Source organism: Hylaeus volcanicus, chromosome 5 (genome assembly GCF_026283585.1).
Source record: "Hylaeus volcanicus isolate JK05 chromosome 5, UHH_iyHylVolc1.0_haploid, whole genome shotgun sequence".
Taxonomy (NCBI): Eukaryota; Metazoa; Arthropoda; class Insecta; order Hymenoptera; family Colletidae; genus Hylaeus; species Hylaeus volcanicus.
In genome coordinates, this window is record NC_071980.1 from 2996478 (window position 1) to 3009378 (window position 12901).

The window sequence follows — 12901 nt, forward strand, 5'->3', positions numbered from 1 at the left end:
CTTTCGGAAGAATTACTCTCTTAACACGTTGGCCGCCACGTCAGCTACATGTGGTTTCGCAAGAATTTTTATTAACGAAGTAAATAACAATTTTGAAGAGTTATTAAAGAAACTGAATCTGGTTAGTGTTGGTTTCAATTGCCTCAACAATTTTTCTTCGCAGAGAAGTGTTTGTAAATATCCACGCGGCAGCCAACGTATTGAGGCACACACTCTACCTGTAGAAAATGTTCCCAGCTTTTAGATAATAATTATTTCTACAGGACACAGTCTTCGCGACACCAACTAAAAGCTTATTTTGTTACTCCTGTGGTGGGCTTGTGAGAGAGTATACGTAAAACAATAGCACTTTACGCGTCACTACCGAAGATTTAATAAACGTGGGAAAAAGTCGGCATATAAAAATATTTTCATAGTCAAATTTAAAGCGACTGGACCAACGACGGGCGCGAATCGATTAAAACGTAATTCCAAAGGCCGCTGGAAGATTCTACGCCGGTCGACGTCGTCGCGAATAATTCGAAAAGAACGCCGCTTAAGCAACTCGACTTCCGGCCGTTCCTCTCGTGGAACAATAAAAAATTGCTCGCAGCGCGTGCCGCGAATAACGTCTCGGGCACTTTTAGAGGCTGCTAGAGAATTCTTACGGGACGAAACGCGGCCGATCTTTGCATCTTCAATAATATGAATAATCCAAAGATGAAATAATTCGACCTGTTCCCATCGATCAACCAAACGCGAAATTTTCCTTGCCTTATTTAAAAATTGAAAAATCATTGGTAATAATTAATTTTTACTTACTTTATATTTGATATTTTGTAATTCTTGCATTCTATTTAATTCGCGAATTTGTAATTTGTCATGAAACCATGGTTAATCGATCTTTGGCACGTCGCGACGGCGCAAGAGGATCATCCGTGCTCCTTTCGTCGGAGCGGTCGCTAAAAGCTCTGTAAATTATTGCTGAAAGTTTACGACGACGCTGCAGGGCGCAGCCGCGGTCGCTGCACCCCTAATTGCGCTAATTATTATCGTTTCGGCAGGAGGGGCAGGAAAGTCTGTCTCTTAACTTTCGCGAACGTAGCTTGGTCGCTTTACGGTCGACGACGCGGTACAATCGTCGACGCGTAATTCTCGGGGAACACCGATTACTATGCGACGATTTCTTCGTCAAGGAAGCACCGGAACACGTGATGCCCTGATGTTTTCGACGATCGATATTCCTGAGTTCGCCATTTCGCGATGGAAATTCCAGGAACGATTAGGATTTACATATTAGAAGAATCAAGGGTGCAGTATGAATTTATACAAAATATTTCAAAGTGATATCTAAATATAAGTACAAACTTCTAAATATCCCAAAGAAATTTGCATAGTTAGTTTCATGCGTTTGCTACCCAGGATGGATATTGAACGCATAAATAGCATAAACAGATCGCAACGTGTAGTCGCGCAAACGAGAATGCACAGATATATGGAAACGTTCGCAAGCGTGCACACACGGAACACTTCGTGATACCAACCCCCGCGGTGGTTGGTCGCGCGCTAAAGGTAAAGCACGCCAGTTCGTGCTGAGACGTGAATCGAGACGCAGCCCCATTTTTTATCAGTCCCCCAAATTGTTTCTTATCACGGTTTTGCCAAACTTTTTGACGGTGAACGCGTAAGCCAGGTACGTAAATTTCGATGGTACGCTTTTCAAACAATCACGTGTAAAAACGTCAAGTAAATTCACGATAGAGATTTAAGGAACGTTGGACACTTTCTGATTTTACATTGGAATGTTGCTTTGTCGGTTAAGGAATATTTTTCATTTCCACGTAGAATGATGCTAAATTAATCGTTCTACGATACTAAATTAATAGAAACAAATATCTGTTTCAATATTGTGAACACTGCGATTGAATATGAAAATATAATGAGATTGAATACGCCGAACATTACAAACTTGCGAATGAAAGGCGGTGCAGCTCCGTCACCACGAGACACACAACATCGATAGAAACAATTTACCGTTTCCAATCAGCTGCAATCGGGCTGGAGTGTTTGTTAGATTCGACAAAAACGGTAATCGTGATCGATGCGGCCAGAACTTTGTTACCCTGACGGGGTCGGCCGCGTGATTCATCATTTTAACGTGTCTGGGCCCCCGTAAATTGGCGACGTCTCATGATTCGATTCGATTTCACCGCGAAATTTCGGCCAGGGGACCGAGAGAAACGGGAAAGAGGCACCGTGGCTACGAAATAAATTAAAAGTCGACGAAACCGAGCACGAGAACAAAGAACGCGCCGCGCCGAAACGGCCCCGAAGCGACGCACAAATATCGGGACAAATCACGTTGCGTAAGAGGCCCCGGCGTCGTCGGCGTCGCCGTCGACCGCCCCCTTTTTATTTCCCGGAAATTTCGCCGCCAAATTTATTCGCCTCGCAGCGCCACGGGCGAAAGCATGACCGGAGACTAGCGTTCTTTGGACGATTTGAATTTTTAACTCGTTTACTCGCTCTTCTATACACAGTATAAAATTAAAGACATCCTATTAGTTATAATTGGCGAGTGTAGTCGTCTCGCGCAAGTACTATTTCAACCCTTTGCACTCTCTGGCTCCGGTAGAATGGCATACGTGCGCTACATTTTTAAATTATTGTAGAGCAATATAAATTGAACCGGTAGAATAAATCGTTAAAATTTAAATTACAAGTGTTTTCCGTTATCACAACTAATATGATTCGAACCACTATTTAATAAACCTAGCAAAAAATGAGAGGTCTTAAAAAGCAACGAAACTAAGCGTTACCTTTCTTTTTCTCCTACGAAATGGCGGTCGTGACCAAAAAATTCTAGTCCACCTGGCAAAAAACTTCTGCATCCTTCGCACCTATCTAATACCGTCTGTCTCTTCGTTCACCTGTCGCGAAATCCCATCAACGGAATTAGCAGCTGTCGCAAAGCCGATTTACCTTGTCGTTTAAATCATGCGAACAGGTCTGTCTCCGTTTCATTGCAGAAGCGTGTCCGCGCCAGCTACACCCACACCCGCACCGCGTGTACATGCACGAACACAAAACGGAAAGGTGGCTAACCCACACCCGGGAACCGAATCAGGTTATCCTTGATATTTAACGATTGATTGGCAGGATTGGCAATTTGGCCAATTACCGCGGTGTTCTTCGAGAGTATTCGCGGAATAAACGAATCAAAATTACATAGTCGGTCTCGAAAGTATCCGGAATGAAATTTCTTGACGATCCGAGGCCGAAGGGCGCATCGGAACGGGGCACCATGTTTATTCGGGCGAAATTCCGCAAAATTATTCTCGAGATCGTGAGTTATGTCGGACAATGAAGACGATTAACTTTCTTCAGCGATGTGGCGCTTAAACTGTCTAGGCTCTGGGATCGTGGAACTAGCAGTACTAATAATTAACACGTTGACGTCACGGCTTTTAACACGTTCGCGATCGACGGATATTTTACGTTTCTAATACCGAGTGCTGACGAAAATAATAAAATTCTGAAGCTGGACATTGCAAATTCCCTGTTTACTATTTATAAATTTGAGTAACCATAATCTAAACGGTGAAAGAAAAGTAGATGAAAACCACAAATGAAAGTTGCGTAAAGGGGAGACTTGCGTAATAGTGATGTACCAAAAAGCGATTCCCTCTTTTCCTCCCCGAGAAAAGCAATTAATTTTCTAATTAAACACTCACCGCTCGACCTTCGTTTCCTCAAATTCCTCCCAGCATTCATCGGCCAACGTTAGGCGGCCATTCGACTCGATCCGATAAAATCGAAGAGGCAACGACAGCGGCGTCTGCGAAAGTTTTCAGGAAGCCCATTTCGACTTAGCAATTTCGCCGGGGCTATTTCCACTTTTCCAATTCTTTCCACCGCCCGCATCGTCGGTGTTTCCACGCGTGGTCGTGACTTTTCCACGCAGCACCGAGTCGTAAAGTCTACGACCATAGGCGAAGCCTGGCCTGGCTATCGATTTCGCGTGTTTCCTTTCGGAAATTGCCTTGTTTTTTTTTTTCTCTCTCCCGTCGTGTTTAGGGCCACGGGAAAGATCGATACGATATCGCGATACCTTCGAACCTGGGTGGCCCTTGCGAGTGGCCACACTGCGCGAATCTGCCTTAATTCCCGTCGTTCGCAACTTGGACACTCCAAACGTTATTTAGCTACGCGTTACTCTTTTCTTTTTATCATTTACGTACAGTGTACAGTCGGATCATAGGTTTATCGAACTAAATTGGACGAAATCTCGGAGGTTCACGATTCTGCAGAGCTGGTGGGCCCATTCAGAAAGCGAAAGAAAAATTCGCGTGTCCTGGACGAACGAAGAAGGGAACGAGGGAAAGGGCGAGAGAGTAACGCTTTAAATCGCCGAGCAGGGACGAGAGGACGCGAGCGGAGCAAGGCCGCGCTCGCCTCGTAATCCAGACAGATGGGACTCGTTAATGGGACGCGCGAGTAATTTGCAAGAAATCTAATAACACCGTGGATGTCTCTCTCCCTCCTGCGTTCCCTTTCTCTGCCCATAATTCGTGGCCTGACTTTTCCCCCTTGCCGACCGTCGTTGGCCTCTCTCTAATGACAATACACAGGGAGGGCACCCCGCTAGTGAAAATTAAAATTCGCCCTGAAGCACTGCTGGATTGCGCGAGCACGCCATCCTACGACCGTGGTGGCGTATAAACGAAAAAGTGTGAAATCGTGTGCGTGCGTGTGGGTGCGGGTGACCCAACCAGGGGCTAGCAATGGACACCCGATTTTTACAAGTTTCCGAACAATTCACGAGTGAAAACTTTCTTTACAACTTTCTTTACTTTTGCACTTCACTTTAAATTCTATTTCTGGTTATGAAAAAATTATGATCTTTTTATTTTATACACTACATATTTACAACACTGATATTTCAAAATTGTACGATATCGAGCTTCGGAGTTTTATTATTTTCGCCAGTACTCGATATTAGAAACGTGAAACATCTGCCGGTCGCGAATGCGTAAATACTAATTTGCTACGCGTACTCACAGCGATCGGTCGACCGTCAATAACACGCCGTCCAAAACAGAACTAACAGCTTATCCGTCGTGGGCTCCGATCGCGGTCGCGTCCCCTCTCTCATCCCCCAATTTACCCTTACTGTGTACTTTCCGTAATTCTAGGAACGCGTACAATTCAACGACGTCGATGTGTACATTTCTTTTATGGCGTTTCGAGGAATTCTTATCCTTTCTTCTCTCATCGTTCGCGATCCAATAATTTCTGGAAAATTACCGATCGGCAAAATTCAAGTTCGCCACGTGCAAGGACGACGCGATTCGTAAAACGTTCCAAGTTCGATGTTCCTGATAGCGGTGCTCGGTTAACAAGAGGAATGTCAACGAGCACGCAACAGCAAGAAACAATTCATAAAGGGAGGAGGGAGGGGATCGAGCTACCATTCGACTCCGTTATCGAACGATCGCCGTCCAATCGAGGATGGATCCGCAAGATCGATCTTCGTGGGTGGACCAACGGGGTCGGCGAGGCTGATTCGCAAAAGAACAAAGACGCGCGAAACAAAACGCGCCTCGTCGTCGGAGGAGCGAAAGTGAGGGAGGGCCACGAGATGGAGGAGGACGGCCAGCAAAAATAGAACAGTTCCTACTGGCGAAAAACAGAACCACCAGAGGGGTCAGCGGAGAGGAAACAGAGAAAGGAGGCGAAACAGAGGAAGATGCCGATCTCTTCGCGGAATATGTTTACATTAAAGGCGCGCCGTGGAAAAAAAGGCCGGGACGAACCGCAAACTGCTTAACGAGTCCTGCTCCTTTCACCCCCAACCCCTCACCTGTTCTCTTCTATGCGGTGCCACGAACTTGCAGCGCATGCACCCACACGGCAGCCTTCACAGCGATGGCCTCGAGTCGTCTCTAAGACGAGCAACTCAAAAATTCAACCTTTCGCGAATTAAATTTTTTCTCGACGACGCGAACGCCCGTGGTCAATACTATAAGAATACGATACTGGAGAACTTCAAAGAATATTAAAGTGGATAATCATCGAGAAGAATTTCGTTTGAAACCAAAACGGGTGAATCTAATTTCCCCGAAAAGTCGTATCTGTATCGTGATAATCAGTACACCGAAACCTCCAGTGTTTCCTTGAAATAAACTTCAAAGTACCACAGATTCCTTTGCCAGCATCGTTCCTCCGAACATCCCCGAGGGAGTATCTCGCCCGTTCATTCGTCGATTCGAGGTTAAAACAATGTATCGCGCGATGCGAGAGGAGCACGCGATCCCAGAACCGTAAACGGTTGCGCCGCGGAGATTAAGAGCCGATTAAAATTCATGGCGTGTCAGGCAGTATAATTCGATTTCGTAGGTGTTCGTGCAGATCGAGTTACCCGAGGCGGACTTCTTTTCTCCGGGGAGGCCAGCAGAAAGGGGCCCCGAAAACGTCCGTGCCCCGTTCGCGGGGACAAACCCCTGACATCGATTAATATTGAAACGCGGCTCATTATCGATTCGTCACGCTAACCGACCGTGAGGAGCCGCGACTTACGGATTCCTCTCGTATCGTGTTACGACGCGATCCTGTCTGTTTCCTTGGACCAAGGACGCCGGCGAACGATGATAATGCGAGATGATCGTTCACGTCCGTGCGGATTCCACGCCGTTTCGTTCCGATTGGTTCGAGCCAACAGTTGGTTGACTGAGAAACGCTGGAACGGGAGGTATTCGTCCTCGAGTGAATTGTTTCGCTCTGCAACTGGAAGGGTTGGTCGCTGAGGGTTGGTATATCGATCATCGATGAGGAAGATGAGTACACTGGTCATTGGTAGCTATAACTGGACCAAATTTCAATTCCATGTTCTACAAGTGTCATCTAGAGGGTACTATTAGGTAGACTGGAAAGTTATGTCCTTTCTGTAATTTTAAATAATTTTTTTTTACCATCCATTTGCACATCAGATGGCAAAAGTCATTTTTCGCGAACAGTGCTGGCGTCATTTCGACGAGACAGCACCGGTGGTCCAGCGAAGGAAGAAGAAGAGGAGAGTAAATGGCTTCCTTCAAAATCGAGCCAGTCGGTCAGGGCCCCGGGGCAAGTAGCTGACAGTCGCGCGGCCGAGAACTAATCTATCCCACACCTCGGCCAGCAGCTGGGAAAAGGAGAAACAAATTTCGGAATAGCCTGCTAAACAACGCTTTTAATGCGGTGCTACGGCCCGAGAGGGCCTCCGGCGCTCCCCCGTCCACCGAAATCGGACCACCTGCTGATCGGGAATTACCTGAAACCGATGTACCGTTTGATACGACGCCCACCGCGATGCGATTCTGGCCGCGTCGATCCGTGTCCTTCCTGATGGATCGCGGGAAACGATGAATTCGATCTGCTAAGTGGAGGGACGGAGTCGCCATCGGGCTCTGTTTACACTGCAGCGGCTTGTTGCGGAGCGTGGTTGAAATTCTTGAGGAGGGTCGATTTTAATGGGACACTGCGCAAACGCGCGTGTTACAACGGGAATTTATAATGACGTTGAAGGGAGCGGAGTCTGGAGACGAGAACCTCGTGCGTCTTGCGTATCAAGATCCATATACACACCGTTCTATGGATTTTAGCCATGACTTTTATGAAGTTGAAGCCACCTGGTGTTGCGACTCACGTGTTGGACATGCGTTTATTCGAATCTTTTTTGTTATTTTCAGATCCCAAATCTGTTTTAAGAAGGTCCAAGCGTTGGGAAGCGTTTTACATAACTTTGTTCGTCTTAGAAGAGCTTCGAAAGAACAGGACACCTTGGAATGGACTTTGCCATCACGAATTCGTAAGAACTATCATTTTCAGAATCGCTTTTCTAAGACCCAAGATTATTCTACGTTCTTCCTCTCTTCTCTTCTCTTTTCCATTGCTTTGCAGATGCTCTTTTTTTACTTCTGCATCCAACATCCACCTTATGCGCGTATATATTCAGTTCACTTTCCGGGCGGTAGATCTCGTTAGCGATCGCAACAATCTCGTTAGAGAGTAAGCATCGTTGCACAAACGAGCCTGCCCAATCAACGTGCGATTAGAACCGCATTCCGCAACATAGCAGCACAATTTAATCGAACCACGTGTAATTACGTAGGTTCCCTGTGCCTGACCCCGTGGAATTTCGAAAAGGACTCGTCGAGCCCGACTGATCCTCATGGGATCGAGGAAGGATCGAGATGCTAACGAAATCGTTACTCGATTGCTGTCTACCTCCTCTCGTTTCGTGCCACAATGTCGCCTGACGGAAGCGTGTCGACTGTCTAAGAACCATGCCTCGCAACCGCGTCGACGTTGAGGGTCTCGAGATCACGGTTCAAGGTCGCTCGACGAGTTCACGGCCGCGGTTCGTTCGGTGAAACCGAACGGAAAGAAAAAGGACGCGTGAAAGCGAAAAAGAAAAAGGAAGAGGAAAGTGAAAAGAAAGAGGAGAGCGACGGCGGATGATCGATGGTGAGAATCGGTTGGACCAGTCACTGTGGCTTCGTACAGGAGAAGACATCAGCTCGCGGAGGAGGTGCCAGGACTCTACATTCGGCGCCTCACGCTCGAGGACCCCAGGAGCGCGCGGGAACCGTCGAGTTCAAGGTCGCAGTCTCCGACACGCCATATCTGTCATCCTACCACCGGTTACGTGCCCTCCACCAGGAGATCCTCGAGGTACGCTCTCTCCTTTCATCTCGCGCGAACGAACTCAACGCTGATCGCATACTTTGGATCAGAGTTGGGAAAATGAATTGTACGATTAACGGTATAGTTGGTCGGTTTCAGTTCTAGATTATAGAGTGACTATAACTACCTAGCTCGACGATTCATAGCGTATCGAAGACCCTGCAGACGATTGACACAGTTTTCTAGGGAACGTCCAAAATGCTAAACTTCCTTCGACAATTCTAGGACACCGCTTATTAACCGAATCACCGACCTAGACAACTTTCAGGCGCCCGAGCGGTTCGTTGACGCCACGTAGGAACCCGTAATTAAACGCACTAAAATTTAACTGTCTGGACGGAAGAAACGATCGGTGCCGCGCGACTTAATGAAGCCTCGAAGGCGATCATGCCCTTCACGTTAAACCCTTAAACGTTGTTTAAGCAGCTATCGTATCCAAAATAAGCGTATCTGAGCATCATTATCATCGACGTTTCCCTCCTCGTCTCACGAAGCTGCTCATTGTTCCTCGTCTTTCCCCCAGGAATTCCTCTTTTTCGCCGTTTCTCAGCGACGCTCCAGACGCGAGAGTAGTATTATATTTCGTGGCTGACCCCTGAGCCCGAGATCCGGGCAAGGTTACCGAGTTTATTGCGAGTTTAGAACGTGCTCTCGTTTCTCGTGAATCCACCACCGCTGGATCGCCGCTTCGGAGGAATTCTTTCTTCTTCGTCGCTTCCTCCGGTTCTGCTGACACCGTCGTGGCCCATTTATCGACTCGCGCACTTCTCAACGTACCTTCAATCGTTCAATGGACGATTTGCTAACGTCATAATAACGTATCATAATAACATTTATTTTATTATAATACGACAATGACAATTCACGTATGCACAGCTTGCATCCGTCCAAGGTATTCATCCGTCCAAGGTATTCATCCTTTCAGAGTAAAATCCCATCAACAAGAAACGATCCTGTCTGAACGTCAGAGAGGAACGAAATCCTCTCCGCAATGACTTCTTTCCCAACTGCCTGAAATCATCTCAAGTATAGGTGATTACGAAGTAGCCGCGGAAAACGTTCTCTCGCACCATTTCCCAGAAGTGCTTCCCCCTATTCGTGACACGCTCCTTCACTTGTTTTCCATTCCCCTTTCTTTCTCTTTCCGACGATTCTCTTGCAGCATCCTCCCCGTGTACCGAAAGTCACGACAAAGACATTACAGCGTAACGATTACGCGCTCGGACGGATACCGAGAAACAATGATTTCCGTGGATCATGTTCCCGCGTTTATGGACCGTTAGCCGGCATTTACATATCGAATTACAGGGGAGCCGCGGAATTATCGGTGTTACGATGATCGTTGTAATTGCTGGACGCGGTCTGATGCCAATGGAATCGTCGATGAGCCGTGGCTCGCTGATTTACACGATTACGCATCGGGGAATATATTTCGCACTTCAAAGAGAAGTGCTTGTTCGGTAAACGTGTTTAAAATGCAGAATTTTTTTACTCGTTATGGGTAAATACAATAATTGGTCGATTTGTGCAGCGAAAGACTCGTATGACTGTGACATCTTCATAACGACGATGAACTCGACCAATCGATAGTTATCGTTAGCATCGTCCCCATCTCCCAACATTCCTCCCATCCATCCCTCCCTCCCGAACAGAAGTCAATTTTCCACCCGGAAGACACGTCTAATTCGCGATGTCTCTTGATCCGCGACGTAATCGTGATCGCTGACGAAACAGTTATAGATCCTGGTTGGAGAGGATCCGGAAGGAGAGGCCGCCGTTCCTGACGATCGTCTCATTGGAGCTACCCGAATCCCCAATTCCCCTGATCGAATCTCAGGCGAGCGCGCGCTCGAGGCCCGAGGAGACGAGCGAATCCCTCGAATCCAAGGACGACATTCTGCACGAGCTCCTGGAGAAGGTCACGGCGACAGGGAACGAGAGAGACGGCCTACGCCACGCTGCAAGGAAGGAAGGATCCTCGAGGAAGTCCCGTGGCAGACGCAAAAGGGGCGAGGAGCTCGTGGAATGTACGAAAGGAGTTCCAACCCTCGAAGAATGCACGAAGAACATTGTCGAAGGTCAATTCAAAGTCCACCGTTTAGGCGAACGTTTACTCATCGGCATTCTTGGTATTCGCGCAGAGGGAATCGACTTTAAGCGATCGTTCCATCGAGGGCTCGATCCCTCTGTTCGAGGAAAATGATCGAGATGTTTCGGTGGAGGGGGGGGGGGGGGGGTGGTCGATGAATTCTTGTACGAAGCTAGGTATTGGTAATTAGAGAGTTAGGGTTGTTAGATTTCAATTTGAAATTGTTGAATGAAGTATTCTTGAAAAATAAAATTCAATATCGAGGATAGTCACTTACTACAGCAGAGTTGTACAGGTTGCGTGTTTCCAGGTGCAACATTGCGCCTGCCACTAGACAACCTGTCAGTATCAATTACACAGAAAGTACACACTTTCTTTCCCCGGAAAGAAAATATGTTACTGAAACTAAAATGATAATCGGACATTTTCCTCTGCACCTGCACCTATCTTTATATTAATCCTTTGCATTGCGAATTTTCTGATTTCAGTAAACTTTTTGTCGAACCTCACTCGACATAGGATCGATAAAATGCTGCAGTAACAAACTAGCAATTGCACAGAGAATAGAGGAATAGAAAGCACCGTAGATGACATTTCAAAAGCTTCAATTGCCCTACACTTGACTCCACGTTACAGGAACCAGTCATCGACGACTGTCCGATATCGATCCTCAACACGTCACCGAGTGCATCTGCTCGGAAATCTCCGAAAATTTCCGTGTTAACGCGAGAAAGGATTCGCAGGCACGCGAATCGCTCGCTTCCAGCCCGGAAATGAGTCACATAATTCGGATCGCAATGAACTACCACGACAGATTCGACTGTGACATCGACGACGAGGACGTGGAAGAAACGAGAAGATCAAGACCAGGAACGAACAGGAGGGATGCCAGGACGAAGAAGATGTTAGTCAAGGAGGATGGCTGCTGCAACAGTGTGAACGACACCTTGGATTTCACTCTGAATTGCAGCAGTTTGAGACTGACGTCTAGGGGCGGAACAGGGGGTGGGAAGGCATGACAGACTAGAAACTCGAATTTAAGAAATTGTTTCCTAGTGTAATGATATCTTTAACTCTTTACGTTGCAAGTGCGTCAAATATGGAGCCTATGGATCTTTGATGACCTAGTACATTTTTAAAACTTTGAAACCTTGTATTTTAGGAAGAGCTAGCTTTTCTAGTATTAGGATGCAAATATAAATATAAAAGGGACAGATGCACTCGAGATGAAGTCATACATGAAGCACACATTGTAGCTGCGTTTGAATTTGGCCGCGTTTCAAACAGATGGCGCTAGTAGTTGACCAAAGTAAAATGGCTGACGGTTATGAATTTGTACAAGTCCATACCGACGTAGGATTAGCCTCATATCAACTTTTAAATTTAAGACTCGAATAAAATGAAGCATTTACGACCTGTACGCTATTTCTAGACTACAATTTTGTTCGCGCCAGTCACGAAGCAGCAGAAAAGTCTTCGACTTTGCTAGAGCGACGCGATTAAGTCAGCTGGTAGCAAACGCAAGGACGTCGTCCCACGGATGCTACCAGTCCCCCGTCGTTTTTATCAAAGCGTGACCATCGTCTCGTCTCTAAGCGCGCTATCGAACTCTCGAATTACCGTGGGCAGCGACCAAGCAGAAAGGAATTCGTGGCGAGCAGGATCGATCCCTCATCGCCGGAACATCCGAATTAAAGGAATTCCGTGCTCGCTCGGCCGCGGACGCCATTAGGCTCGGATTCTATTCCGAAGCTGACGGAAAAAAAGACGCGGGGCCCCTAGAAAGCGGCGAAGACGCCTCACGAGACGAGCACTGGATCATGAATCTCCGCCGCGACGATAAATCGCGAATCGTTGCGTTTCGATTTCCACGAATCGCCGCGCCGACGTTGCACGCACACGCCGACGCCCGGCGTCCAGTTAGCCTATTAATTAGCTCGCCTAATAAATCGCGACTGGTCCGTCGGGGGGAGGGAACGTTAGCCATCGTTCTTCGTAGCGGAGAGAAGGGAGGATGGCACCCGAAAGAGACGAAGAAGAGGAGGAGAAGGAAGAAGAAGACGAAGAAGAAGAAGAAGAAGAAGAAGAAGAAGAAGAAGAAGAAGAAGA

The 12901-nt window shown here is 47.1% G+C and overlaps 1 protein-coding gene across 1 annotated transcript; it reads left to right on the forward strand.

The window, feature by feature from the left end:
- The first annotated feature begins 7621 nt into the window (after positions 1 to 7621).
- On the forward strand, positions 7622 to 12814 carry LOC128877153 (uncharacterized). Its single transcript, XM_054124207.1, has 5 exons — positions 7622 to 7665; positions 7707 to 7825; positions 8505 to 8691; positions 10438 to 10781; positions 11429 to 12814. Exons 1-5 carry the CDS (start codon positions 7622 to 7624, stop codon positions 11809 to 11811), a joined length of 1077 nt encoding a protein of 358 aa, XP_053980182.1. The 3' UTR covers positions 11812 to 12814.
- Positions 12815 to 12901: the final 87 nt, after the last annotated feature.